At 43.6% G+C, this 26,036-nt stretch overlaps 1 protein-coding gene across 10 annotated transcripts in view; it reads left to right on the forward strand.

Moving 5' to 3' along the window:
• The window catches only part of ADRA1A (adrenoceptor alpha 1A), a 118,693-nt gene that overhangs the window by 16,282 nt on the left and 76,375 nt on the right, over positions 1-26,036 (forward strand). For 2 of the 10 annotated variants that reach the window (XM_032332369.1, XM_032332370.1), the window contains exon 3: positions 7,601-7,649. The exons of the other annotated variants lie outside the window; for them this stretch is intronic. In XM_032332369.1, coding sequence (XP_032188260.1) covers positions 7,601-7,623 — 23 coding nt within the window. In that variant the 3' untranslated portion in view covers positions 7,624-7,649. The remainder of the gene's footprint in view (positions 1-7,600; positions 7,650-26,036) is intronic. 10 annotated transcript variants of the gene reach the window in all.

Consider the following 26,036-nt stretch of genomic DNA (forward strand, 5'->3'; position numbering starts at 1 on the left):
TAATTTACTATTCTTTATCTTTATCCATCATCTGTTTTCTTTGTCAAATATTGAGGGAGGTATGGTTAAATCTTCCCACAGCTACTGGGAATAACTCTCCGATTATTCTCATATTTTTAACAGGTTTGCTTTATATATGTTGATGCAGTTGCTTGATACTTTAAAGACTGAGTCGCTAATATCTTCATTAAAGACAAAATTTTATCCTATTTATTTTTCCTTGATGTGGACATTTAAAAAAATTAATACTGTAATCTTTAATTTGGTTTTGTTTGCATTTGCCCGCATAGCGCTGCCTGTCTTTTTCTGTACCGGCTTGTGTATTTTGCATCACATAGATTGTTTTATAGTGTACGCATTTGATCTGGGTATTTGTCTCTCAGTAAGGATTTAACTAATTTCCAGCAATTTCAGCAGATATATTTGGTTTGATGTTTGTCTTCTTGCTTTATGCTTTCTGGCTTTGTATTTGTTTCCTTTTCTTTGTTTTCTGTCTTTTGCAAATTGTACTATTTATTTTGTTTTTTAATTCTGCAGTGTTTTGGAAGGGTTGTCTCCCAGTTTTATTTCTACAACAAGTTATCCTAGAGCTTTTCTTTTTTCTTTTCTTCTTTTTCAAAAGCATTTTTTAAACCTTCAGTTATTTCTTACCGCAACTTCTATCAGTCACCTTTGCCCATGTAGGGGAAGCCAAGTTTAGCATGCTTGGATTTTCTTTTCTTCCTGAAGCACATCTTTGGGTTAATGAAATTTTACATTTAAATTTGGATTATTTCTATTAAATGATTGTATTATCTACCCTGCTTTTGTGTCTTTCTATAATTTAATCTAGTAATACCAATTGCCCTCCTCTTATATACTGTGATTTACTTACTCATGAGCTCAGGATTTTGCTCTGTCTGCCATGTGGAACTCTGGCCTGTTTTGTAAATAAAGTTTTATTGGAACACATCCATGCCCATTGGCTTACCAATTGTTCATACCTGCTTCTAGGCTACAGTGGTGACAAACTTGAGGAGTGGCTACAGAGCCTACATGGTTTACAAGGTTTAAAATATTTACTATTATCCTAAAACAGAGTATAACACCAAATAAAATTTTACCCATGAAGACATATGCAAAACACATTTTATTTTAATTTTTTATTTTTTATAAACATATGTTTTTATCTCCAAGGGTACAGGTTTGTGAATCACCAGGTTTACACACTTCACAGCACTCACCAAAGCACATACCCTCCCCAGTGTCCATAATCCCACCCCCCTTCTCCCAAACCCCCTCCCCCCAGCAACCCTCAGTTTGTTTTGTGAGATTAAGAGTCACTTATGGTTTGTCTCCCTCCCAATCCCATCTTGCAAAACACATTTTCTAAGCCCTTACATGCCAGAGCCTGAACACACGAACAGCAACTTCCCTGAGTAGAGAACTTGAATTATAGACATATATTTCTTAATTTCGAAATACTGTAAGTACTCCTTTGTTTCCTGGTATTTAACACTTTATAAACGACGTGAGGTCAACTTGAGTTGCGGATAGAATTTTTTTCCCAGTCAAATTTTTAAAAATGTCTCCTGGAAATTTCTGGTTTGGGGGTAATATTCATTGCTGTTGCCTGGAACCCACTGCACATTTTTTTGTTCTGAATTTAAAGATGGCGTCTTCAGTGCTCACTTCCTCTGCTTCACTTTTCCCCTTGGAATTCGTTGTGGCTCCTGTGTCATCCTCCTTTTCCTTTTGCTTTCCCCTCTCATGTTGTCACCTTGGCAGCTGTCTTTCTCTGGCTTCCATTCAAGTTTCTCACGTCTGTGTTCCATTTTACTGAATTAGTCTCAGGAACGTCCCGTCTCCTCCACATTCTCTCTGCTCCACTTGACTTGTTTGGCGCATCGTTGTCTTGTCATTCTTGCCTACACTGACTGTATAATCCCAAAAGCTCCTTATGTCCCATTGCAGTACAACGGAGAGATTTTCTTCCATATTACTCTCTGAAAGGTGGGCCTTTGCTCGGACTTCTCGGAGGCACCTCATGCGCTGAACAGCTGAATCTATCATGGGAGCAGTAATCCTTCTCTTTTTGTTAAACTTCATTAAGGATGACCTGAAAATAAAATAAGAAGTGGGCTCTGGTTGGAACTGGATGGGTCCCTGTGCCCAACTCTCAGACCCAGATTGAGAGGAGAAGGAAAGGTATTGTCTTTGTTGTAGTTTGAGTTTACCAGGTTACAGACCTCTCTATCCACAGGGAGCCAAGAAGGAGATAGAAGGAAAAGGTTTCAGTTTTATTTAGTAGTTTGTTCGTCCTGTTTCCTTGGCCCAGAGGGTTCGGCGGTGTCTTCTCCTTGTGGCATGACAAAGAAATCTGGGATCTTTTGGGGATCCACGTCCCTGAAAGCCTCCCTTTACTTGTCTGTGGAGCTTGCTTCAGAGAAGCAAGGGGCTTCCCACCCTGTGGGAACCTCAGCATTGTATTCTTCTCAGAAGCTTGAGTACAGTTGAGATTTGTCTTTGAAAAGCTACCCCTGACTCTGCCTGTGTCTCCAGAGTCATTATTCAAAGCCCCTGGGGGTGTCACTAAGCAACGACTGGGAAACATCTTACCTTTACCCTCTTTTCTTGAGATAAACTGAGGACTTAACAGTCCTTCATTCAGGCTGCCTTGTGACCAATCTGTAGTTCCAGAAATTTCTCAGAGGTTCTGGCTTAGATGTTGCCTTTCCCTCATGTCTTTCAGCAGCGGTGTAAAATGTCATCTATGTTCTATTCTTTTAGCTTTACCAAGAACTTAGAAAGGGGATGAGGAAGTTCAGCTTGACCTTGACTGACGTCACCTCCTTGGCTCAGGTACCTCTCACATTGATATCAGAATGGAAAGCAGAAATGAGAATAGCCCAATGTGTGACCATTTCCTTTGGTGCCATGGAAACTTGTGGTTCCAGGCAAGGCAGGAGGAGGAAGATACCCATGGGGCTGGACAGTGGCAAAGCCCCTTGATAATCCCGTAAGCTGAACCTTCTCTTGTGGCCCTGACCATATGAGGTTTAGATGGACTCAAGTGAAGAGTTAACAATCCTCTTCCTAGAGAAAGAGATGAAGTAGTTTATGTAGCTGACGTGGTAGGTATTTCCTTAGTCACTCCAGGCTGCTGTATGTAACAGGATACCCCAGACTGGGTGTCTTAAACAACAGACAGATATTTTTTACAGTTTTTGAAGCTGAGAAGTTCAAGATCGTGGTGTAGCATGGTCAAGGGCTTAACCTCCTCCTGGTTCACTGATGTCCAGTGTCTCACTGTGTCCTCATGTGACAGACCAAGGTCAAGCTCTGGTCCCTTCGGCCCCTAACAAGGGCACCAATCTCCTCATGGGGACCCCACCTTCATGTCCTCATCTAACCCAAATCACCTCCCAAAGGTCCCACCTCCAGAGACTTTCACACTGGGGTTAGGACTTTAACATATGAATTTGGAGGAGGACACACACATTGAGTTCATAGCAGTGGTGCTGACATGCCATTGATTACATCAGTTTAATTCCTAGAACAAGCCCATACAGTAGAAGTTGTGTGCTCATGTAGGGATGCAGAAGGTCAGGCACAGCAGACATGGACTGATGTCTTGCAGGAGATCCTTGGATGCCTGCCCCAGAAGTGGGGAAAGTGATCTGGCCATGAGTTAAAAGTCTGGGTTTCAGTTCCTCATCGGCAGGAAAGGGGACTCGTGTAGGGCCAGTGGAGTTCAGACTTCTCAGCTTCAGAACTCTTCGTTCACATGAAATCAGATGAAACTCCAGCTTCACAAAGTGGTACTGGCGGGTGGAACGAAGCAGCCAGGGGACCGGGGTCCTGGACCTCCTGCCTCGCCTCCCTGAGAGTGGCCATTGTGTGTGGGGGGCATCTAGACCGCAGGTTGCTGTCTGTGCTAACAGTGTCTGATTCCAGACTCAGTAGAGGGTGTCTGAGGAGGTTCTGGAAGGAGTTAGGTCTGCATTTTCAAAGGAGAAAGAGGGAAAGTTGACAAAGGGCACATCAGCTGTCATTATTCTGGAATGCTGGCAGAGCCGTAGTCTTTGCCCAAAAAGGGTTTGAAAAGGGAACGTTGCACACTAACTTTCTTTCTTTCTTTTTTTTTTATGTGCTGTCCACATTTAGCTTATTGCCAGGCCATGTAGTTGCCAGTGAGAAACCTGCTGCTTACAAATTGATCACGTAGTTGATCCCTTATAACGAGAGAGGTTTCTGAAAGCTTCCTTACAATCGACAACTGTATTGGTTTATTATTTTTTTTTAATGATTTCACCGTCGTTAAGAGATAACTTAAGAACAGGCTCAGAAATGAATTCTTTTAAAGGAGACTCTGGGGGAAAGTAAAATCCCAGAAGAACAAACTGTCCCACAGAAGTCAGTTCTCAGCCCGGGGTAACTTTGCTCCCTAGGGACATGTGGCACCGTGTGGAGGCGTTTTCGGTTGTCACAGTATCCCAGTCGGGCTGGGAAGCGCTGTTGGCATCTAGTGGGCTGCTAAACCTGTCACAGCGCCCAGGACAGCCCCACCACATGGCAATACCCAGCCCAAAATGACAAGTGACAGGCCTGAGGAACTCTGCTTTTTATTCCAGGAATTCCTAGAATCTGTCCACATCTTTAGAAAAGCACAGCACCAATTTCAGTTATCACTCAGAGTCTTTTCAGTGTGTTTCCTACATCCTGGCTAGTCATTCCAAAAAAACCGCTAAGGTTTCCATATAGCTAAGGTTTCTCAGGAGCTAATAATTGTCTAACCACTGTTTCTGAGGTAAAATTCACATAACATAAAATTCACCATTTTAATCATTTTACAGTGTATGATTCAGTAACTTTTAGTACATTGACAATAATGTGCAACTGTCCCACTATCTGCTTCCAAAACATTTTCACCCCAAAACAAAACTCTGTACCTATTAGCAGTCACTCCTCATCTCCCCCATCTCAAGCCTCTGGCAACTGCCCATCTGCTTTCCCCTGTCTGGATTTGCCAAATCTCAGTAGTGCAAATAAATGGAAACACTTACTATATGGCCTTTTTGCCTGGCTTCTTTTACCTCGCATGTTTTCAGGCTTCCTCCATGTTGTAGCACAGACCAGTTTTTCACTCCTTTTCATGACTGAATAATATTTCATCATGTGGATGCCATATTCTATTTATCCCTTCCTCAGTCGAGGGACATTTGAGTCGTTTCTGCCTTTTGGCTCTTGTGAATAGTGCTGCTATGAATATTCATGCCAAAGTTTTTGTTTTCAACCTCTTTTCAGTTCTTCTCAGTATATATGTAAGAGTAGGATCTCTGGGTCATGTGGTACTTCTATGTTTAACTTATTGAAGAATAAAAAAAAACCTGTTTTCCACAGCTTCTGCCCCATTTTGTGTACCTCTCAGCAAAGAATGAGGGCTCCAGTTTCCTCACATGCTGACCAATACTTATTTTCCTTTCTTGCCTTTTAATTATAACCATCCCAGTGGAAGTAAAGTCTTATCTCCTTGTGGTTTTATTTTGCATTTCCTTCAAAATTATTGAGGTTAAACATCTTTTCATGTACCTATTGGCCATTTGCTTATATTCTTAACCCACTGAGCCACCCAGTCGTCCCTAGCCATTTGCATATATTCTTTAAAGCAGTTTCTGTTTTGTTCAAGTCCTTTGCCCATTTCTAAATTAAGTTGTCTTTTTATTGTTGAGTTGTAGGAGTTATTTATATATTCGAGATACTAGACCCTTATCACATTAATATGATTTGTATATATTTTCTTACATTCTCTCTGTGGGTTGCCCTTTCACTTTCTTGAGAGTGTCCTTTGATGCACAGATGTCTTTCATTTTTATGAAGTGCAGTCTATCTGCTTTTTCTTTTGTTGTTTATATTTTTGGTGTCATAGCTGAGAAAACATTTCCTAACTCCAGGTCACAGAGACTTATCACTCTGCTTTCTTCTAAGAGCACCGTAACCTAAGAGTTTCTGCTTTCTTCTAAGAGCACCTAACGTAAGAATTTCAGCTCTTACGTTAGGATTTGGACCCATTTTGAGTTAATTTTTGTATTTGGTGTGAGTTAAGGTTCCAGTCATTCTCATGTATGTGGAAATCCAGCTGCCCAAGAATCACTTGTTGAAGAGATTGTCTTTTTCCCCTTGCACCCTTGTCAACATTCAATTAATAATTGATACTTGACTCCTTTCTGGGTGCTTAATTCTCTTCCATACTCTCTACATGTCTGTTATCCTAATACCAGTACCACACTGTGTCAATTGCTGTAGCTTTGTACTAAGTTTTGAAGTGGCTATCTACTATTTTTTACATTTTCTGAAGTTTAATGAACTCTTTCAAAAAGACTACCTCTTTTTTAAAGAACTACACAGATTAGTAGAGGTACACAATTCCTTTGGAATACCAAAGTTCAAAAACTCTGAAGATGCAAACGTTCTACATAACCAATTTGGGGCCCCAAACCTAACTTGATCAGAACTCATCTGGCAGAGAACACAATCTGCACTCAGTGTGAATCTATAGATTTTATGAGACCTATGAAAATCTAGATTTCAGAACATAGAACATAGTATACAGATTTTTTATAGATTTTTATATTCACACATTAAGTTGTATAAAGATTATGTGTTTGATATGGACAATCTTATCCACAAAGTAGATATCCAAAAAGTGGATTCTTTTTGATACGGACCCACACCCTTCTGGTGGTAGTGTCTGGCACACAATATACAGACCATAGAATCTTTATAAAATCTGAAAAATCCTGAATTCCAAAACTCACGTACTCCAAAGGGTTTGGAAAAGACCTCTCTCCTTCTGAACATCTCATGATGCTCAGAACTCTGATGATATTCTGTCTTTGTTTAGAAAAACAGGAGGAGAAACAAAGAAGCACGTGTTTTATGTGAATAATATTCATGGCACAACCGATCTGTATTAGTCAGTGTTTTAGGCATTTTATCTACTCTGTCTCATTTACAGTTTTTCAAAGCATAGGTCCTGTGGGGAAAAATAACAAAGTGACCCTTGGCCGTGAAAAGTAGGGAGTGGTTTTTCTGAGCCTCTTTCTATTAACAGGAGGAAGTGAAAAGAGAGGCTTTGTCCGGAATTCAAGGTCCTGCTTAGCTCCTGTTGGTGGGAAACCAAAGAGTGGTTTCCTCCTGTGGTTGGGTGGCCTCTGTCTGCTCTGGCCTCTGTATGAGGACTGCTTTTTTCCCTTTTACAGTTTCATTCGGCCTCATCATTCCAGAGAGAAAGCAGACTTGCCCTGATTCCTTCTCACCTCTGTGTGGCTCTGTGCCTCCATCATGGGCTGTTTGTGACTTCCAGATGATTGTTTTCCTTCAGATTAGTTAACACAGTCTGGAATTTTGCCCTTTTAGGAGTTCTTCTGGTTTAAATATTGGCCTTCAAGATCATTCTCTAAAATGAAATGGTTAGGTCATCCATGACATACATGCATTCTGTGTCTGGTACATCAAACCCTACATCCTTAGCGCATTGTTCAAGTGGTATTTTATTTAACTTCGTAGTTCCCTTGTAAAGTTATAATGCGGTGTTTTTATCCTTATTTTACCTTCCCAGGAAATGAGGCTCATAAAGGTTAAATCGTCTATCCAGTGACACCAAACTAGTAAGTAACAGAGATCTGTCATGATTTTACCTCTGTATTCTATAGCGTAACTTCCCCCAATAGAAGCACATTAATTGGGGCACCTGGGTGGCTTAGTCGGTTAAGTGTCTGCCTTCAGCTCAGGTCATGGTCCCAGGGTCCTGGGATCAAGCCCACGTCAGGCTCCTTGTTCCGTGGGGAGTCTATTTCTCCCTCTCCCTCTTTGTTCTATCTCACTCTCTCTCTCTCTCTCTGTGTCTCGCTCTTTCTCAAGTAAATAAATAGAATCTTTAAAAAAAAAATCATGTTGATTATGTGGCACAAGAAACATTAACTGTGGCCACCATCTACAGGAGACAATAGAGAATCTTACACTCTGTACCCTGACCTGTCATGATTAGCTCATATGGTAAGAAGGGAAGAAGTAGGCAAATGAGAGAATTGAAGCTGGAAAAGGTGACGACAAATGGAGGAGAGGAGGAGGAAGGGGAGCACGGAGTAAATTATTAACAAAATGGGTTTAATGTTCACTGAGTTCTTGGGTAGTTTCATGTCCAGTTCTTACCCTGAACTTGATGATGAGTCCAGAAGTGTTTATGAAGTGCAAAGCATCTACCACATGCTTGGTTCTGAGCTAAGTCTGATGAGATTACTGAGGAAGACGACTCACTGCCTTGAGGTCTAATTGGGGAGAAAAGGATAGAACCCCGAAACAATAGTTATCAGGACAAGATAACATTCTTATAAATGCCCTACCAGGTCAGGGGCAAAGTGTGTGAGGCAGGGCTTAGGAATCTCTGGCCTTCCAGAGAAATGGAAAGTAGAGGAAGGAAATCTTCAGCTGGATCATGAAAGGTAGGATTTGAAAAGCCAAGCATCAAGGCAGGAGTAAGCATGCCATGTTCATGCGCTAGGGAACCGGCCCACCTGGAAAGGGTGGTTCACTGTGTGTGTGTGCACGTGTGCATGCTTGCTCACGTGCATACAGAGAGAACCATGGACTACAGCATGACCAGGCTTGATGGCACTGTGTTCTCCTGGGTGGTTTTCAGACAAGGATTTGGGTCTTGGAGCAAGAGAAGGTGAGGAGGTCCTGTGGGCCTGGTAAGACAGGGAAGCGACATGGTAGAGTAGTGTTAGTGATGGCAAGATGTGTTGAGGTGAGAGACCCAGCTGACTGTGTAGGTTGGAATGAGGAGCTGAACGGGGCATGGCCATGAGACACAGGGGTGATCCAAGGGTTGTGCAGAGAGCAGGGATACTTCTAGGTAGAGTCAGTGGGAACCAAAGGCTGCTTTTGAGGAATTGGGATCAACAAAATGTAGCATTTGAGTTTTTTGGTTTTTTAAAATATTTATTTATTTATTTTAGAGAGATTGTGCCCCAGGTTGGCAGGGGGGTAGGGAGCAGAGGTAGAGAGAGAGAGAGAATCCCAAGGAGACTCCTCACTCAGCACGGAGCCTGATGCAGGGCTTGGTCTCAGGACCCTGAGTCGAAACCAAGAGTCAGATGTTTAGCGGACTGAGCCACCCAGCATGCGTGGAACATTTGAGTGTGGACAGAGATGCTGGGAGGAAGAACATGTCCTGGAAGGCCTTCAGTTGTGACCAGATTCTGCTTAAGTGAAAGCTTCTAGAACTGTGATATTCACTATGGTAGATGCAAGCCACATGTGGTGAATTAAACGTGAGTTAAATTCATGGAACTAACACAGAATTATAAATCCAGTTTCTCATTCAGACTAACAACATTTCAGATGCTCATTAGCTACGTATAATGAATGGCCACCCTTCTGGACAGGGTGCGCATGGAACTATTTCCATCATCTCAGAATGTCCGGTTGCACAGGACCGATGCAGAGGTCAGTGGTGAATATCTGTCTTTGGGTGCGTGGGCTGCTCCGGAGACGGGAGCAGGGAACAGGTGACGCTAAGTTGGGGGGTCATCTGGCAAGGAGGAGGGCCTGGGGCTGGATTCTAGGACATGTATGAAGTCGGGAGAAAGAGGCAGAAGGAGAACAAACAAACATTGCCTGGGGTTTCAGAAAAGCAGAAGACGCAGCATAGCATAAAATCCTGGCAACCGAAAGGGAGAAAATGTCAGTGAGGAGGGAGTGGTGCCAGTGTCCGTTGCTGCAGAAAAGTCAAGGAGAAAGAGAACCAGGGGGAAAGGAATTGCGTTTGGTAATCTGAGGTCATCGGTGACCTATGAAACTTGAGGGACAGTGAGGCAGAGATGTCCTCAAATAGGAATGTCACTGGCTTCCTATAAGACTGCAGCTGGCATCTGGGGCCTAGAAATGGTCTTGGTCTCGGTGTCGGTGGAGGGGTAGGGACGTGAACTTGTTAAGGGAGGAGTACGGGGAAGAACATAGAGTGGGGAGCAGAAGGGAGAGGAGTGAAGGAGACCGAGGGGTCATCACCAAGGGCTTCATGGTCAATCGTTGCTTTTTTCTCCAAGAAAAGGAAGATGGGGACAAAAGAAGAGGGAATCGTCCGGGGCTGGTCAAGAGGATTAGAACAGGGTACCCTTGAGAACCAGATGCCCTTAGGATGGCATAAGAAAGGGGTTATAAAGAGAGGGGTTCAGTTTGGGGGGGGCTCGGGGATGGTCATCCAGGGAGCTATGGGCAGGCTTGTGGCCACTTTGCCCTGAGATGGAACAGTGGCTAGAAGCCAGAGAATGCACCAGCCTGGCCTGTTCCCTTTTCCTCTCCCGTCTTCCTCACCACCCTTCTACTGGATTCTTCCTTTTGGTTGACTTGATTTTGTTTTTTTTTCCCTAATGCATCAGACCTTCCTTTTTATGTATAGTGTTGCTACCTAGCTTTCTAGATTTCTCTAAGACTGTTGCAGCTATACACAGCGTGTATTGTTTGCCCATGTCTGCGTCATCTCTTTAGGATTATACGGACAAGGGCAGGCTCTTTTTTCCTTGTGCTGTACAAGGCTCATGATATTACTGTGAACATATGGGTAGCGAATTCAGTACTGCTTCATTATAAAGACCAGTAATTATATTTATATTTGAAGAGCTGCTTTTAAACGTAGATGTATACAGTTGAATGTATAGTTTCTGTGAGTGCCTGCGTGCACGGACCACACCACTGACCCAAGATAATCCGTCCTCCTGGGTTTAATTTTTAGTTCACGGTGTGCTGATACAAAATGCTTTGCGTGCATCATCTTATTTAATCCCTGCAAACCAGAGAGGTGGGCATTCTGATTGTCATTTCCGAGATGAGGCAATCATGGCAGAGGCTGGTTAAGCCAGTCACCCGGGGTCATGTGGCAAGTGTGAGTGGCAGAGTAGAAATGGCAACCTGGCTCTCTCCGGCACCCAATCTCTTGTCCTTAATGTCCTCCATTCTCGGACCAGTACTCTAAAGTGACCGCCTGTTCCTGCTGCAGTGACCGGCTTGGCCACAACTGTGAGCATGCCCACATAAGGGCGTGTTTGCACTCTGGAGCCATAATTCTCCTCTCGTTCCGGAGAGGTAGAAAACGATCATGGGGAAGTAACAAATAACACCTCTTGGTGTCAGCCCGGCCTTCATGGGGGACACGATGCTTTAGCAACTCTTTCAAAGTATCCAAGACAAAACTTGACCTTTAAGCAGTTTCTCCATTTAGAGTTAAATTTGTCTTCAACAAATATGGTTTGAATAAATCAAGACCTCCTGTTTTAGCTATTTAATTGGGAAGGTAAAATTTCCAATCTGATTTAAAATTTTTTCTTTTGCCAAATTCCACAGGGGGGAAAAAAGGAATGCTAAAGTTCAGGATAAAAAGAAACTTTCCAGGAAGCACACTGGTACAAACCATAGCTGTGGTCATCATAAATATCACTTTTACTTTCCAAACTAAAGTCTGGGTTTCCATGGTAACTGTTTTTAACAAACCCAGCTGGTTTGCATCGTGGTGTGTGTGTGTGTGTGTGTGTGTGTGTAGAAGCCAGTGGAGCAGGACCTGGCTATGTTCCAGAGTTCAGGTATCAATATCAGATGGATCTCCTGGGACCATTTAGAAACCAGATAGAAAAAACTCCATGCAACATCTCTCCCACCCAACCGCTACCTTCTAAACCTTTGCACTTCGCTACTGTCCTGATCACATGCCCAGAGCTTCCCAAAGCCTGTCATTCTCACAGAGGCAAACCATAGGCTGCATTCAACTGTGACTTTGATGTCTAACTGTGTGCACTGGAAGGGAATTAGAACTGCAGGCTTTTGATTTACTAATGTTGCATCCATCAGAATGTTCTTGGGTAATAGTGTTTCATAAGGGTCAGAATGCAGGCTTGACAGTCCCGGCCAAATGCAAACCAGAGAAATTGCATCTTGCCTTCCGGTGACTCACCCAGGCTTCCAGATGGAAGTGATTTTCCAAGGTCACGGCAAAGCTCAGTGCAACGGTGTCTCTCGTGTGGCGAACATATGGTGTGACGGTGTAGGTCAGGACTTCTTTTCCTGTTCTCACCCTTGACTTTGGCAGGGTCAGCCTGCCCCTGAGAACTTCTCTCTAATCATGGGAGACTCTCAGGAGCAGTGTGTGCCTCTCCTCTCCCCCATGTCCTTCTCACTATACCCGCCCCCCTGCCCCCACCAAAGCCTTGCTCCTGTGTTCCAGGCGTAGTGAAGGGAACTAAGGAAGAAATGCGGCTCCTTCCACTAACTCATTACCATTTCTTAAAATAAATCCCAACTTTCCTCTTCTGGGAAGCCACCCCAGAGTGGACTGGGATCTCAAAATATCATTTATTTACTTTATGCAAGAAACTTATTGAAGCCTCCTGGGTGGCAGACACAAGTGGACCCTGATTTCAAGGTGGAGACCAATAGATCACTGAGCCCAATACAGGGTCACGATAAATACACAGGCACAATGGGAAGATGTTGGTTTTCCATTCTGGGGGACAGGATGTCAAAAGGCTTCCTGAAAGGAGCAACTTGATAACATGAACTATAGGCTGCTCACACTATTAACACATACATTCCATAATGCTAGCATGGGCTTTATTGAACGTGTGTGTGTGCAAGTCTGTCTTGATTTCTCCCTAGATCATCAAAATCTCGAGTGCAAACATCTGATCTTTATTAGACAAGGCTCCGTGTCTGACTTACATAGAATAGAGCTGAGAACATAGTAAGGGGCATCGTGGCCTTGACTCTGCCTTCAGAAACAAAGAACAGATTGGAGGTGGCTTATGTGAGTGGGTGGCCTTGTGCAGACAGCTGGGTGCTGCATTCAGGTGGAGCAATGGATTGACAGTGATATCCAAAAGTGATGCAATAGTCTACGCCCATACCACTGTGAACGTGCCCGATCTTGTTTGATCTCAAAAGCTAAGCAGGGTCAGACCTGGTTAGTACTTGGATGGGAGACCAAAAGTGGCACAATAAGGAATTGACACACAAGACTTATATCTTCAGCCATCTGTCTTATTTTCCACCATTTCTTTTTTTTTTTTAATTTTTTATGTTATGTTAGACACCATACAGTACAGCATTAGTTTTTGATGCAGTGTTCCATGATTCATTGTTTGTGTGTAACAGCCAGTGCTTCATGCAATACATACATACATTACTGGGATAATCCATTCCCCCCACCCCTAAAACCGTCAGTTTGTTTCTCGGAGTCCATAGTCTCTCATGGTTCATGTTCCCCCAGATTTCTCACCTTCATTTTTCCCTTCCTTCTCCTAATGTCCTCCATGCTATTCCTTACGTTCCACAAGTAAGTGAAACCATATGATAATTGTCTTTCTCTGCTTGACTTATTTCACTCAGCATAATCTCCTCCAGTTCCATTTGTGTTGATGCAAAAACTGGTAGTCATCCTTTCTGATGTCTGAGTAATGTTCCATTTCTTTGACAGTAATGGTACCTACATCGTAGCTATATGATTTTAGGCTTTGGAGTTACCCTGGTTTAGAAGGATGGCTTTTGAGGGCTCACACTTGCTTACTGTGTGAGTCTTCTTTCCAGGCCTCAAATCTTCATCAGCGGAATGGTAGGTTTGGCTTAGATGATCGTCTCTAAGACTTTGAGTTGTATTCTACAGGCCTAACCTGAGTCGGTCTTAATCATCCTTGAATCCTCAGGTCCTAGGTACTGAATAAATATCTGCTGAATTAAATTAAAGAGGATGTAGAATCCTCTTCTACTTCAAAATCCAGTTCTACATGTGAAGTGAAGAAACTGCTGTCAATGTAGAGTCCAAAGAACCTGATCAAATTTGTATGAATGGCAGAACCAAGGGTTTGGGTTTTCTCCCTGCCACAGACCCTCAGAAGGAGGATGGCATCAAGTGACTCACTTGGATCTTCAAGCGGAGCCTGCTTTGCTTCCTCAGAGGTACCTTCAGGCAAAAACTGGCCTGGGCCTCATGTTGTTAAATATTTAAAAAGAAAAGGAAAAAAATTCAGTTATCCAAAGTACTAAAATGTGGTCTTGTAAACTTAAGAAAGTCTCCAAGGGTCTTTTGGTGCCAGAGAAGAAAACATGGCGTGGAACATCTGTATGATTGAATGCCTGTCCTGGTTTGTACTTGGTTGCTTGGCTTAACTTTACACAGTCCTGAGAAACAGGAGTCTTGTGATCGGTATAGACAGCCAACTGGGACAACTCAAGCCAAAAAAAAAGAAAAAAAAATTGAATTGTCCTAATTGTATGTGGTAATGTTTCAAGTGAATTAAAGATGATTTTTTTTAAAGATTTTTATTTATTTATTTGAGAGAGAGAGAGAGAACACAAGTGGGGGGGTTGGGCAGAAGCAGAGGGAGAAGCAGACTCTGCGCTGAGCGGGGAGCCCAGCGTGGGCCTCAATCCTAGGACCCTGGGGTCATGACCCCAGCCAAAGGCAGATACTTAATCAACTGAGCCACCCAGGCACCTCTTAGAGATGATTCTTCTTCCCTGTCTCTGAGTTGCCGAAAATATTAAGTTAGGACAGGGATCAAAGCCAGCAAAGGTAGGAGCACACTGAGCCATGATTTATCTTCTCCACACACATGAGCTTCTGGAGGTGGGCGTCAGTTGCCCTCGCAAATTTGTTTCATAAAGCAAAGATTTTTAATCCTGTCCTATCAAACATCTGCATCGTGGACACTAGTCAGCCCTGAGGCTACCTAGCTGAGCACCCAATAGCTAGTGTAGACTTTAGCGTGACTTCTATTACTCTTTTTCACCGTGGTTTTTCATGTGGATTCTGCACTTCTTCAGGACTTTACTGAGAGTTTTTAGTGACGTAGCTGCAATTGGAGATTTGCTATTGCTTTTGAGAACTCTTGATCACTAGAAATTTTTTTCCTAACATGGTGATGCAGTCTAAGAACAGTGTCATTAGCCTAGGAGCTCTGGACAGTTTGCGGCGGGGGGGTGCTTTCTTGTCAAGGATATGGGGTAAAGAAAGGCAGAAAGGGATGAAAGGGATGTTTGCAGGATTAGCACTTCAAAGGCTTTGGGTAAGCCAGGGTCCTGCAATGAGACTTATGGAGTCCATCAGTTTGCAGTTGGTCAGTCCATACGGGGGTCCACCAAGGGGTAGAAAGAACCCAGGATTGTGAGTCAGAGCACTTCAGGTGAGTTCCAGCCTCATCACTAAGCACAGTCAACACATCCCTGAATGTCCCTATGAGGAACTGCATTACTGGCCTGACAAATGGGCCTTTTTTGAAAGGTGCCCCAGTTACCTCAGGATAATATTGCAGCATCATCTGAGGGAGAAGATTTGAGTGCTATAAAAGCAAAGTATTGGAAGGAGGTAAGATTGTCTTGTTACACAGTCCACGGGGTGTGAAGACTCCTTTGCTGAAGTGATAGCCAGTCTGTTGATGATGAGGTAAGGACTGTGTAGTCAGCAGACAGGAGGTCTGGTGCCTATGGTTTGTCATCAGTCCACGAAAAGTGCTCAGAGACATTTGTAGCAATATGACAAAGTAACTTTAGGTCTACTGAATATCATAATAAAAATTGGGGCTTGTATTTGCTTGACTTTTTTTTCCTTTCTTTTTCTTTTTTGTAATTTCTTTTTCTTACATTTAAAAAAAATACTGGTACATGCTGGATTTGGAAATAAACTAGCCCTTCACTCAGATGACTTGAGACACTGGTATGTGAGGCATCAAAAGTCCAGGAGACAAGTGAAAAATTAAGAGTCTGTATATTTTATTCATCCCGTGAAAGGCCGACAGGAAGCAGAAAACATAAGGGTTGGTTCCAAGTGGATGGGTCACTTCTCTCCCAGATGTTTGGTGTCCTTGAGGGATAATCAGAGGACATGTCCTGACCTTGGAGACTGACTCAGCATCACCAAAAGGAACAAAGGTCCACAGCATCGACCTTTTCTTAAGATGGTACTGAGGACCATGGGGGCTGATGGCTCCCTTCCTGGGCCACTGGGACCTGAGGGAGGGTGGCCACAAAGCTAAATAACATTCACAAGAGTCCATGGTCAACTGAGGGAAGAGAGAATGCTAGTTTCCACGCCCAGACCCATCAGAAGTGGCTGAATGACCAGCAGACAGTCTTTCCATTTTTGGTATCCATATTTTATAAATTAATCTAATGTAATCAGAGTCCAATAGGACAGTCCCCGTTACATGTTGGTTTTTCATTCATGTTTATTCCTCAAGTGAAGTTTAGAATCGCCTAGTCCTAAACAGACTGTTGGTTGGAATTCTGTTAACTTGTCTATCAAAATGAACAGAACTGAAATCTTCGCAATATAAAAACTTCCCACCCAGGAATGGATCACTTTGTTGAAGGCGGTTAGTTTTTGTAGCTTTATCTTTGTTTATTCTGTACATTCCCTGCTAAATGTATACCTAAGTACTTTATATTTTTAGTGTTACTGTGATGGAATCTTGTCTCCCCATCATATTCTAACAATTCTAATTATTTCTAGTATATAAGAAAACTATAGATTTCTGCTATGTTTAATGTTTAATCAGCCCACCTACCTGCTTTCTTATTATAGTACTAGTAAATCTTTGTGCAGCTAATTCTTTTGGGTTATCCAAAGATACAAAAATCCAGATATACAAAAATACATTCACTAATTCTCATCCTCCTTTTCAATATGTATAACTCACCTTTTTCTTGGCTGATTACCTTAGCTGTTATTTCCAGAACAGTGGACATGGTTGGAACTTGAAAGGCTGCCGGACCATTCTTTCCATATCAGTAGAAACACGGAACTTAGAAGCTCTGTATTAGCTTCCTCTTCCTCACCTTTGTTCCTCAAACGCTTGCTGATAGGGGTGACATCTTTGAGATGACTGTGGAAGGTAATCTTGGGAGAAATATGCAGGGTGGAAGCAGCATGTCCACTTTGCCTTAGTAATATGGTGCAAGAAGAGAAAATGGGATTGAGGGAGTGATTATATGTCTAGTTATGAGGGTCCTGACTTTTTCATAGCATCTTAATTGGTCTCAAGGGGTGCCTAACCGAGGCACCACTGGGCTTCCTAGTTAGGGCTGCATCAGAGCAATTGCTTCAAATTTACAGCACACTATGTAGCTATCCCTTCCTGTCCTTCTGAGGTCTTTGTATTTTATGGTTGATTTCAGTTTGGACCCATATTCAAGGTACCCACCCCTGACAAGCAAAAGGAAGACAAAATTTATCCCTTGGTGCTATTTCCAACCCATTCAAAAATAGAAGGCAGTCAGAGTTCTCAGGAGCAGACCTTAGTTCGGCTGGGAGCTTGGCGCCTGGTTTCCATTGTGACGTGGTCAGGGGAAATCATCAGGCAGTATTGCCACCAGAATTGCCTTGGCTTGGAGTCTCGTCTGGTTCCCCTTGGTACGGATGCTGGCTAGGCTTCAGAAGTGGCAGTGTTGGAAATAAATTTAAAATCCAAGAATCAAAGAGGCCACTCCTCTCTTCACTCATTTTCTTTGTGCGGCAGCATGCACACTCTACCTATAATTTCACAAACACACAAATGTGACCACACCCCCTGGTGCCAGAGGACTGACACCTCACAGCTCCCAGCGGCCACCCTCTTCTGACCTCCTTCCAGGGAGCAGCCCAAGTCCAGTGACTGGTCTTCGTCCTGATTCAGGATAACTGTCCAGCGCTACCAGCTCCACTGGGATTGTAGAGGCCCGACTTACTTCTGTTCCCAACAGATGCGATCCTGAGCACATGTCCCATAAACCTCAATCTACTTTTCTGACTATACCACCTGCTTGAATTTTTTGTGTCATCCTTTTTCTTTTTCTTTCTTCCTTTTTTTTTTTTTTTGGTGGGAGGGGCAGTTCCTCCCCATCTCTTTTCCTATACACTAACATCAGCCCCACCAAATACTCCCAAGAAATCACATGCTCATATATGTTTTTGTATTTGCCTGTGGGTTTTTTATTTATTATTATTATGAGAGAGAAAGCACAAGCAAGGGGAGGGGCAGAGGAAGAAGAAGAAGAGCGCTCCTCACTGAGCAGGGAGCCCCATGTGGGGCTGGATCTCAGGACCCGAGATCGTGACCCGAGCTGAAGGCAGCTGCTTAACCATCTGAGCCGCCCAGGCGCCCATGTATTTGCCTCTGTTTTTCCTCTGTTTGTTTAGTTCTGTATGAAAGCCATCTGTGGTCTATCACATTCATTCGCTCCTCTATCAATGGATGCTCACCCAGTTTCCAGACTTTTTGCCTCCAAATAGCGCACAGAGTTTACAGAAGTGCGTATGTACGTGCTTCCATGAGATAGATTTCCTGAGAAGATGGTTGCTGATTTAAAGAGTGTACATGCTTTCAGTTTTAAAATATGTTGCAGATAACCTCTTCAGACTCCATTAGTACCACCCGACATGACCAGCGGTATCAGTTTCCCGCTGCTTATATTCCCACCTTGAGCATCCCCCTGAAGGTCACAGGGCTCATCTTTGATCAGGCCTTTGTTTGGGTCTGTCATTTCTCATTGTAGACTGAAACTGGCCCCTTTCCCTTTGTCTTTTTTTTTTTTTTTAAAGGTTTATTTATTTGAGGCAGAGAGTAGGGAAGGGAAAAGCAGAGAGAGAGAATCTCAAGCAGACTTCCCCTGAGCATGGAGCCCGTCTCGGAGCTCCGTCCCATGACCCATGAGATCACAACCTGAGCCAAAACCAGGAGTTGGTGCTCAACCTAAAGAGCCACCCAGTTGCCCCGCCCATTTCCCTTTGAAAGGAGAAGAGAATTTGGTGAGAGAAAGACAAGGCCAACACTTGGGAAAGTTCCTTGGCCTCCAGGTGGCTGCTTCCTCTAATTAGAAGAGAAAGACAGAGTAGAGACCAGCAGGGCTCTTCTCCTGCCCCAGCCTACAAGCCTGGAGCTTCTGGCTGCATAGGGCAGGGGAGCCCAGGCTCAGGGCAGCCACAGCTGCCGGCTGCCAGCTTAGGGATGTAGAGGGGAGCAGTGCAGGGCAAAGGAGAGGCAGGGAGGGGCATGGGAAAGGGCTGCATGCGGTGTGCTCCCCATCCTTCTGGGCCCAAAGGGGTCCTTAGCCAGCTCTCTTTGAGTGGAAGTAGGTTCTTCTTGTCCCTGAAGAGGAACAGGAAGAGAACCAGCATGTCAGTGATGTGCCCAAGCTACAAAGGGGAAGACTGGTGTGACTCTTCTTAAATTGAGGAAAATCTATTTAGGATATTTGGGCACACAGATAATCCTCCTCCAATATCTGACACATCGGGTATGAACGGACATCTCTGTGACCTCTGCACCCCTCCCAGACTGGCCATGATCAGGGATGAGGGTGTTGCAGTGGGCGGGCAGGGGGTGCCTGTGGCCAGGCGGGGCTGTCTCTGCTTGCCAGGTTGGGCAGTGACCACCAAACATTGCAGTTTCAATCTTCTTCTGCCTTGGTATCGTCTGCATCGTCTCTCTTCTTCTTGGTGTGTGAAATTAAGCCGACCCAATATGCTGTTATTATGACACAGACCATTATCCTATAATAAGCGTTTCATAACTCAGTCTATTTTTGCCAATTGTTTTAAATCGTTCTCATTAGCTATGTTAGGCATGCTAGTATCTTAATCTTCTTAACGTCCATGTGAGAGTTTGACAAGTCAGCAGGGATCTTGCCTTAGCTGCCAAGGGTCCATGATCAGGGACCCATGCTCCAGAGCCCCACTGACTCTCTGAGCAGCCTATTTCTTTTTTATTTATCAAAGGTTTTATTTATTTATTTATTTATTTATTTTCGAGGTTGGGAGGGGCAGAGGGAGAGAGAGAATCTCAAGCAGACTCCTCACAGAGTGCAGAGCCCAAGCCAGGGCTCGATCCCACGACCCTGAGATCATGACCTGAGCCAAAACCAAGAGTCGGATGCTCACGTGACTGAGCCTCCCAGGAGCCCCTGAGCCTATTTCTTTTGAGAAGACCTCAGTCTCCTGAAGTTTTAGGAAGTTCCTGCAAAAGTGAGACCAATATAAAGACCAATGTCTTGGGCTTTCATCAAATTCCTTAACCTTGTGAAAAGAAGTAGATTAAAAGGAGAAAAATGTGTATGTGTGTATGAGAGAGAGAAAGAGGCAGAAAGAGAGAGAATAGCAGAGAGAGGGAGAGAAAGAAAGAGAGAGACCCTAGCTGACCCCATCTGGGAGGCTACTGCAGTAACCCAGGTCAGTTCGAGAGGCCGAAGAATCACAGTTTAATGTTGTGAAAGAGTTAGCACAAAGTAGAGAGGAAGTAGTTGACACTGGTAGAACTTGGACTGTTCCTTTCCTAGGATCATTTCAGGCTAAGAAATAATTGGGATTTTGGCAGCTAAGATGATGTGGGCAGAATAGCTTATTTTTCAGTTAATTCCTTAAGTAAACCATCATCTCTATAAACTCTTGCCATAGCCACACTGATAAGAAGGTTTAATTCTGCTGTCCCACCAGACAAACCATCTCTGGCTTTACCTTCTGTCAAGTCTTCCCCTTTTGGTGTTAAAAAAAAAAATCCTCTGGCTCTGCAGCCTCATCCTTTCATGGTCATTTCCCTGTAGTTCCAGACGGCTATCATCCTCACGCTCAAGAGCAGGAAGTCCTGATGATCAAGTTTGGTTTTCGGGAGATAACAGAAGAATGTCAGGCTTAGCACCCAGTTGATGAGAATGAGATTATAGAGAGCATCATAATCTCACAGCCAAGTTTCTCCATGTCCTCCCCTGTCTTTGAAGGACGAGGGTGCATGACTGCTGCCAAGCTTCAAGGGGGGGTGCAGATGGAGGAAGTCATGAAGCCTCTTCTGTAAGAGTGGTCTTGGTTGTTAACCTAGTCTCCCATCTCCCTGTGGGGGACCAATGAGCCCTGCCCAAGGGCAGCCTGTGGGTGTGTGACAGGGACAGCTCTGTGTGGGATGTGCTAAAGTGTTGGTTCTTAAACTTTGGTGAGCCTAAGAATAATCTAGAAAGCTTTTCAATTTATGGATTCCTGGGCCTTTCCCCCTAAATTCTGCCTCCTGTGGGCCGGGGTGGGTCCTTCTGGCTCGCATGCACATTGTTGAATTGAGTTGAGCAGTGGCTCCTTTGCACACACACCTGCTGTTGTCTCCCAGAGTTTGCGACACCCTAGTCCCCCCTCCCTCCACACCCTTGGCAGTTAGGGATGTGCAGACAGTCTTTCCCTAATGGAACTGATGGCTCCTTGGCTCAAGATTTCCAGATCTGTAGAAACTTACCAGGTGCACATGGAGATGTCTCTCAGAGGGATGATGGGTTATGGAACTACTGATCTTTTTCAAAGTTTTAATTTTCTGTTAGGCTGTTCTTCAGAGTCCTGTGGCTGCCTCTTTGCCCATGTTCATAATGAGCTCCAGGTGCAAGCTCTGTGTGTTCAGAAGTGGAATCAAGGGTTATGTGACTTCTAGCCGTATTTCTTTGATATGTGATTAAGCATTTTATCATATTGCCTATTGTTCGTTTCTTGTTATTTTCTTTCTCCATTTATTGAATCATCCATCTCTTCCTTGCCAGTTTTTCTTACTGGTGGAATTTAGAACACAATTTTAAGTGCCAAGGAAAATTCCATTCGGATTATTTTAGATTTATTAAAAATATAGGATGAACTGAAATATTTGCAGTAGTAGTCTTTGCTTTCAGGAGCCTGTATATATTTTCATTTTCACATTTTTTTGAATGCTCTTCGGGACCCATCTTATCTTCCTGTTGCCCCTTTCCCAGACAGCTCTGCTTTATGGATCCTTCTGGAAGCCATTTGAATTTGCCTTGTTTTGTTGTCATTTTTTTTGTCAGCCCTCTATTTTGCCCTCTCTTCATACGGTCTTAAATCCAGTAGTGTTTATCCAGATTCTGGCTTTGCCTGCAAGTAATGCAGACTTGCCACCAGTGGCTCTGTGGGTCTGTGCGAGTGATGGTTCTATCCCCGGCTCAGGTGACAGCTAGAAGGCTGTCACCCACGTTCCTGGTGTGTTTCCCAGCTGCCAGCAGTCACTTCTGTAGCGTCCCTCTGCTGTACTGGGATGTGATACTTTTGCAAAATTATCATGTGCCAGGCAGAGTAAACTTGACATGTACCACTTTATGCATACAATCCTACAAAGTGGGTACTGTATTATTATTCACATTATAAGGAAAGAAACCAAGGAATCCTGAGACTAAGTGATGCAGCTCATGGAGCTCGTGTGTGGCAAAGGCAGTAGTGGAATCAGTTCCTGGGTTCTTAACCAGGTCATCCTGTATGTGGTCATGACGTGTCCCTAGTGGATGGTCAGCTCACCAAGCAGTAGGCAGGATTGCCATTTTAGGGTTAAGACGGTGGATCACAAAGACTTGAAGGAATTGTAATTCATATCCTAAGACTTCATTTAGTAGAGGAGAGGTGTACAGGGAGTGTAGTTACTCTAAAACCAAGAGGATTTCATCATACTCTGGCAATGCAGGGGAAAAAAAAAAAATATATATATATATATATATATATATATATATATATATATATATGGGGTTGGGGTAGGGAAATCAGCTCTCCTGGGTTCTTAAATCCTCCCTCCTTGCCTCAGCTGATGCAACCTTCTTTTTGGAGACAAAAAGCACATTTAGGTAAAGTTGTTAATGACATATGGAGGACTTCCCTGGTTCGATTCTCACAGGGCTAGGGGCAGAGAAAAGAGCTAGCGTTCTTGAGCTTAACTACCAAACTTCCTGGCCTCCCTTAAAGGCTTTCGTAACCACAGACAAGTGGAGGTATTTGTTTAGACACTAATCTTCTTCCTCAACAAAAAAGGAAGGTGGCCTGGTGACAGGGAGACTCAGGATAATTTTTTCATACTTGTGAGGGAGGTACCACTGTCATTTGATTTTACAGATGAGAAAAGAGACTCTCAGAGAGACCAAGTGTGTGTGATATGTCACTCAGCTGGTGAGGGGCAGAGCGGGATTTAAACCCTCATCTGTCTTATTCTAGAACCTTTCCGTTGAACATCACGGTTTTACATAAACAAGCTTCGACCGTGAGGAGACAAAAATCCGCAGGAATGTTGTCATCCTGGGGCAGTTCTTTGAGCACCCGAGTATTCTATAAATATGAGTTACTGTCATAGTCAATCGTAATGATGTTTTAAAAAAGTGTTAAATGTTAAAGAAATCATAATGATAAAAAGTTACCATTTATTTAGTGCTTATCATGTTCTGAATGTTGTGTAAGCAGGAATCATTTCATTTCATCTGCACAGCAGGATCATGAGGGGGATTCAGATCTTGCAGTCCATTTTGCAGATGAGGAAACTGAGGTTGAGTGAGCTAAGGAAATTGCCCAATCTAGGACAGCGGTGTCTAGGCAAAGCACTGTGCAGCATGCAAGAGAGCTAGCAAAAGGCCCCAGATCCTTCTGTCCTACTGTCTCTCAGGTGAGGCTGAGGGGTGCGAATCAAGTGGATACAGAAAGGCAGTATGAGCTGCGTGGCAACAGTATGGGGCAGCTGGCACTACAGAGGTTTAGACCAGGAAGATGGAAGCACAGATTAGCTGAGCACAGTACTTAGGGATCCACAAGACTTTTCAGGGCTCATGGAAATGTATTAATTTTTTTTAAATCAGAATTTAAAAAATCAACTTTTAGATCAAGGAAAATACAGTCATACATAATATTTTATACTGAGTCATACAATACAGTATGTACTCTTTTGTAGGAAAGAAGGAACCCCTGAAGGCCAAAGTCGTTAGAGCCATGAAAGCCATAATGTAGCCCTGCCATCCCCCCTGGGTCCAGGTCACCCCCAGGTCTTAGGGCATTGCAGAGCCACCTGCGGAAGGAGCCTGGGTCTCCAAATATGGCACATAGACCCGCCTACCAATCAGAAACACTCAGCGGCTAAATGGAAGTAGATTCAAAAGATCATCCCCTCAATTCTTCTAACGGTCCTCATTTCATATCTTTAGGAAACACAGTCTTACAGTTACACAGTCTAAGGAAGCTCACAGAAGGAAATTTAACTTGAGATGAGTTGACAGGCATGAAGTACTCGCTCAGATAGAATGGAACCTGTTTTTATTGTCTCCACGATGAGAATAAGACCAGCTTGTAATTGGGTTGGTTATCTCTTTATAAAGAAGAGGTAAAGACTGTTCTGGATAGAACATGTTTCTGGTATGGCCAGCAGCCAGCTCAGTACCTAGAAATTTGGAGGCATTCAAGAAATGTGTTCTATGCTGATTTGAACCAGTATACCGTGGAAAGTTGTTTCTGTGGCTTACTGGTCTCATGCCCTCACGCAAACACCAGTGTGCTGAACTTGGAAGTAAGTTTTTCGTCTTAAGCAGGTATCAAATTAACAATGAATTCTGGGCATTGCCTTTAACCAAGACACCTATGGAAGGTAAGAGATTGAGGAGAGATTTGGTCACCTCCCTCAAGGATCATTAAATCAGAGTGAGGAGCCTAAATTACATGCACAATATAATTTGTATATAATTAATATACTATAATGAACCAAACTTTGTTGTTTTTTTCTGAAGAAGTGATAGGAGTTTTATAAGGGCTGAAGTAGTTAAGGAAGACTTTTAGGGAAGGTGGCGCATGACTTGGGATTTAGGAAATAAGTAGCATTTAAGTAGGAGGGATTAGGACATTTTGGCAGGAATGGCCAATGGCTTGCAGGTGGTATACGCATGACCTTTTGGGCGAAGACAGACCCTGTGATAGCCAGTGAAAAGAGCTCATGGTCACTTTGTAGGTAAGGAAGTAGGACAGAATTAGGAAATGAAAGGCATCTATCTTCCTACTTGCTTCCACCTTTTGTGAAATAAACCTGTGACTTTGGTGTCAGCTGGAAGAATGGTTGAAAGTAGGAAGGTAGAGAAGCTACAGGTGGAAACAGAAAACAAGCTTGGGGGTGGGCAGTGATGATTCACAGTAGCCCTTAGTGAAGAGATCCCATCGAACCCTCCTAAAGAAGGCGCTCTTCCCACCCCTGCTCAGCACAGTATGGGGAATGATGTCTTGGAAAGTCTAGAAGGTTAAGACCAGACACGTGTCAGTGGTTTCTCCGCAGCATGCAAGCATCACTGTTGCAGTGCTTGAATTTAGAAAAATCAAATGCTGACAGAACGGAGCTGGCCCACTAGTATGCTGGCAATTCAGTCCCAACCCAGTAAACCTGCCCACTCGCTTAAAAACAAGTATGAATGCGGTCAAAGTGCAATGTCCAATATCCTCTCTTTCTGTGGAAGATTAAGAAGCGAGCACACTCATGGATCAGAGAGCCTTGCTGCCTTTCCCCCCAGAAATAAAGATGGGCTCATTTAACATGATTTCTACCTGTTCTTCTGCAATTAGGGTTTAAGTGACTATCTCTGGTTATTAGTCACTCCGAGGAAATGAAATGATGCTATGGTAATTGGCCATGTGGGTTTCTTCCCTTCCCTGGGGATTTTACTTGGCTCAGAGAGCATTTTTTTACATAGGCCCTGTCTGCACTCTTTATTTAGCTAATTAGAGGGCTTAGGAGAATGAGCTGGCACTGGGTAGGAGGGAGGGAAGAGGTAGGGCAACATGTTATAACGGGAAGATCACTTGATTGAAACAGAATATCTGGTTCTAGTACAAACTAATACGTTTTCTCTTCTATTGCATTCTTATATTGGACAGCTGTGCTACATACATTTTCTGACTTAATCCTCATAGTAACCCTGTGGTTATCGCAACCCCCTTTACAACGAAGAGAAAAATAAAGTTCAGAGAGGCTGCCCTGACCAAGTTTCCCCAGATGGAAAGCAGCAGAACAGAGATTGGAATTCCAGTGGGCCTTAACTCACAGGCTCTGCTGTCCCTGTATCTGCTTTCTAAATAGACCTTGTTAAAGGGCACAAAGCCACATCACCTCTCCATCTTCACTTTCTTTAACTGTTCATGATTCTGTGAAGGTGCTAGCTCTTCTAGAAACTCCCAAGTGCCTTTCTATCTGGACAGATGGAAACTCTCTGTCTAC

The sequence above is a fragment of the Mustela erminea genome, chromosome 2 (genome assembly GCF_009829155.1).
Source record: "Mustela erminea isolate mMusErm1 chromosome 2, mMusErm1.Pri, whole genome shotgun sequence".
Lineage (NCBI taxonomy): Eukaryota > Metazoa > Chordata > Mammalia > Carnivora > Mustelidae > Mustela > Mustela erminea.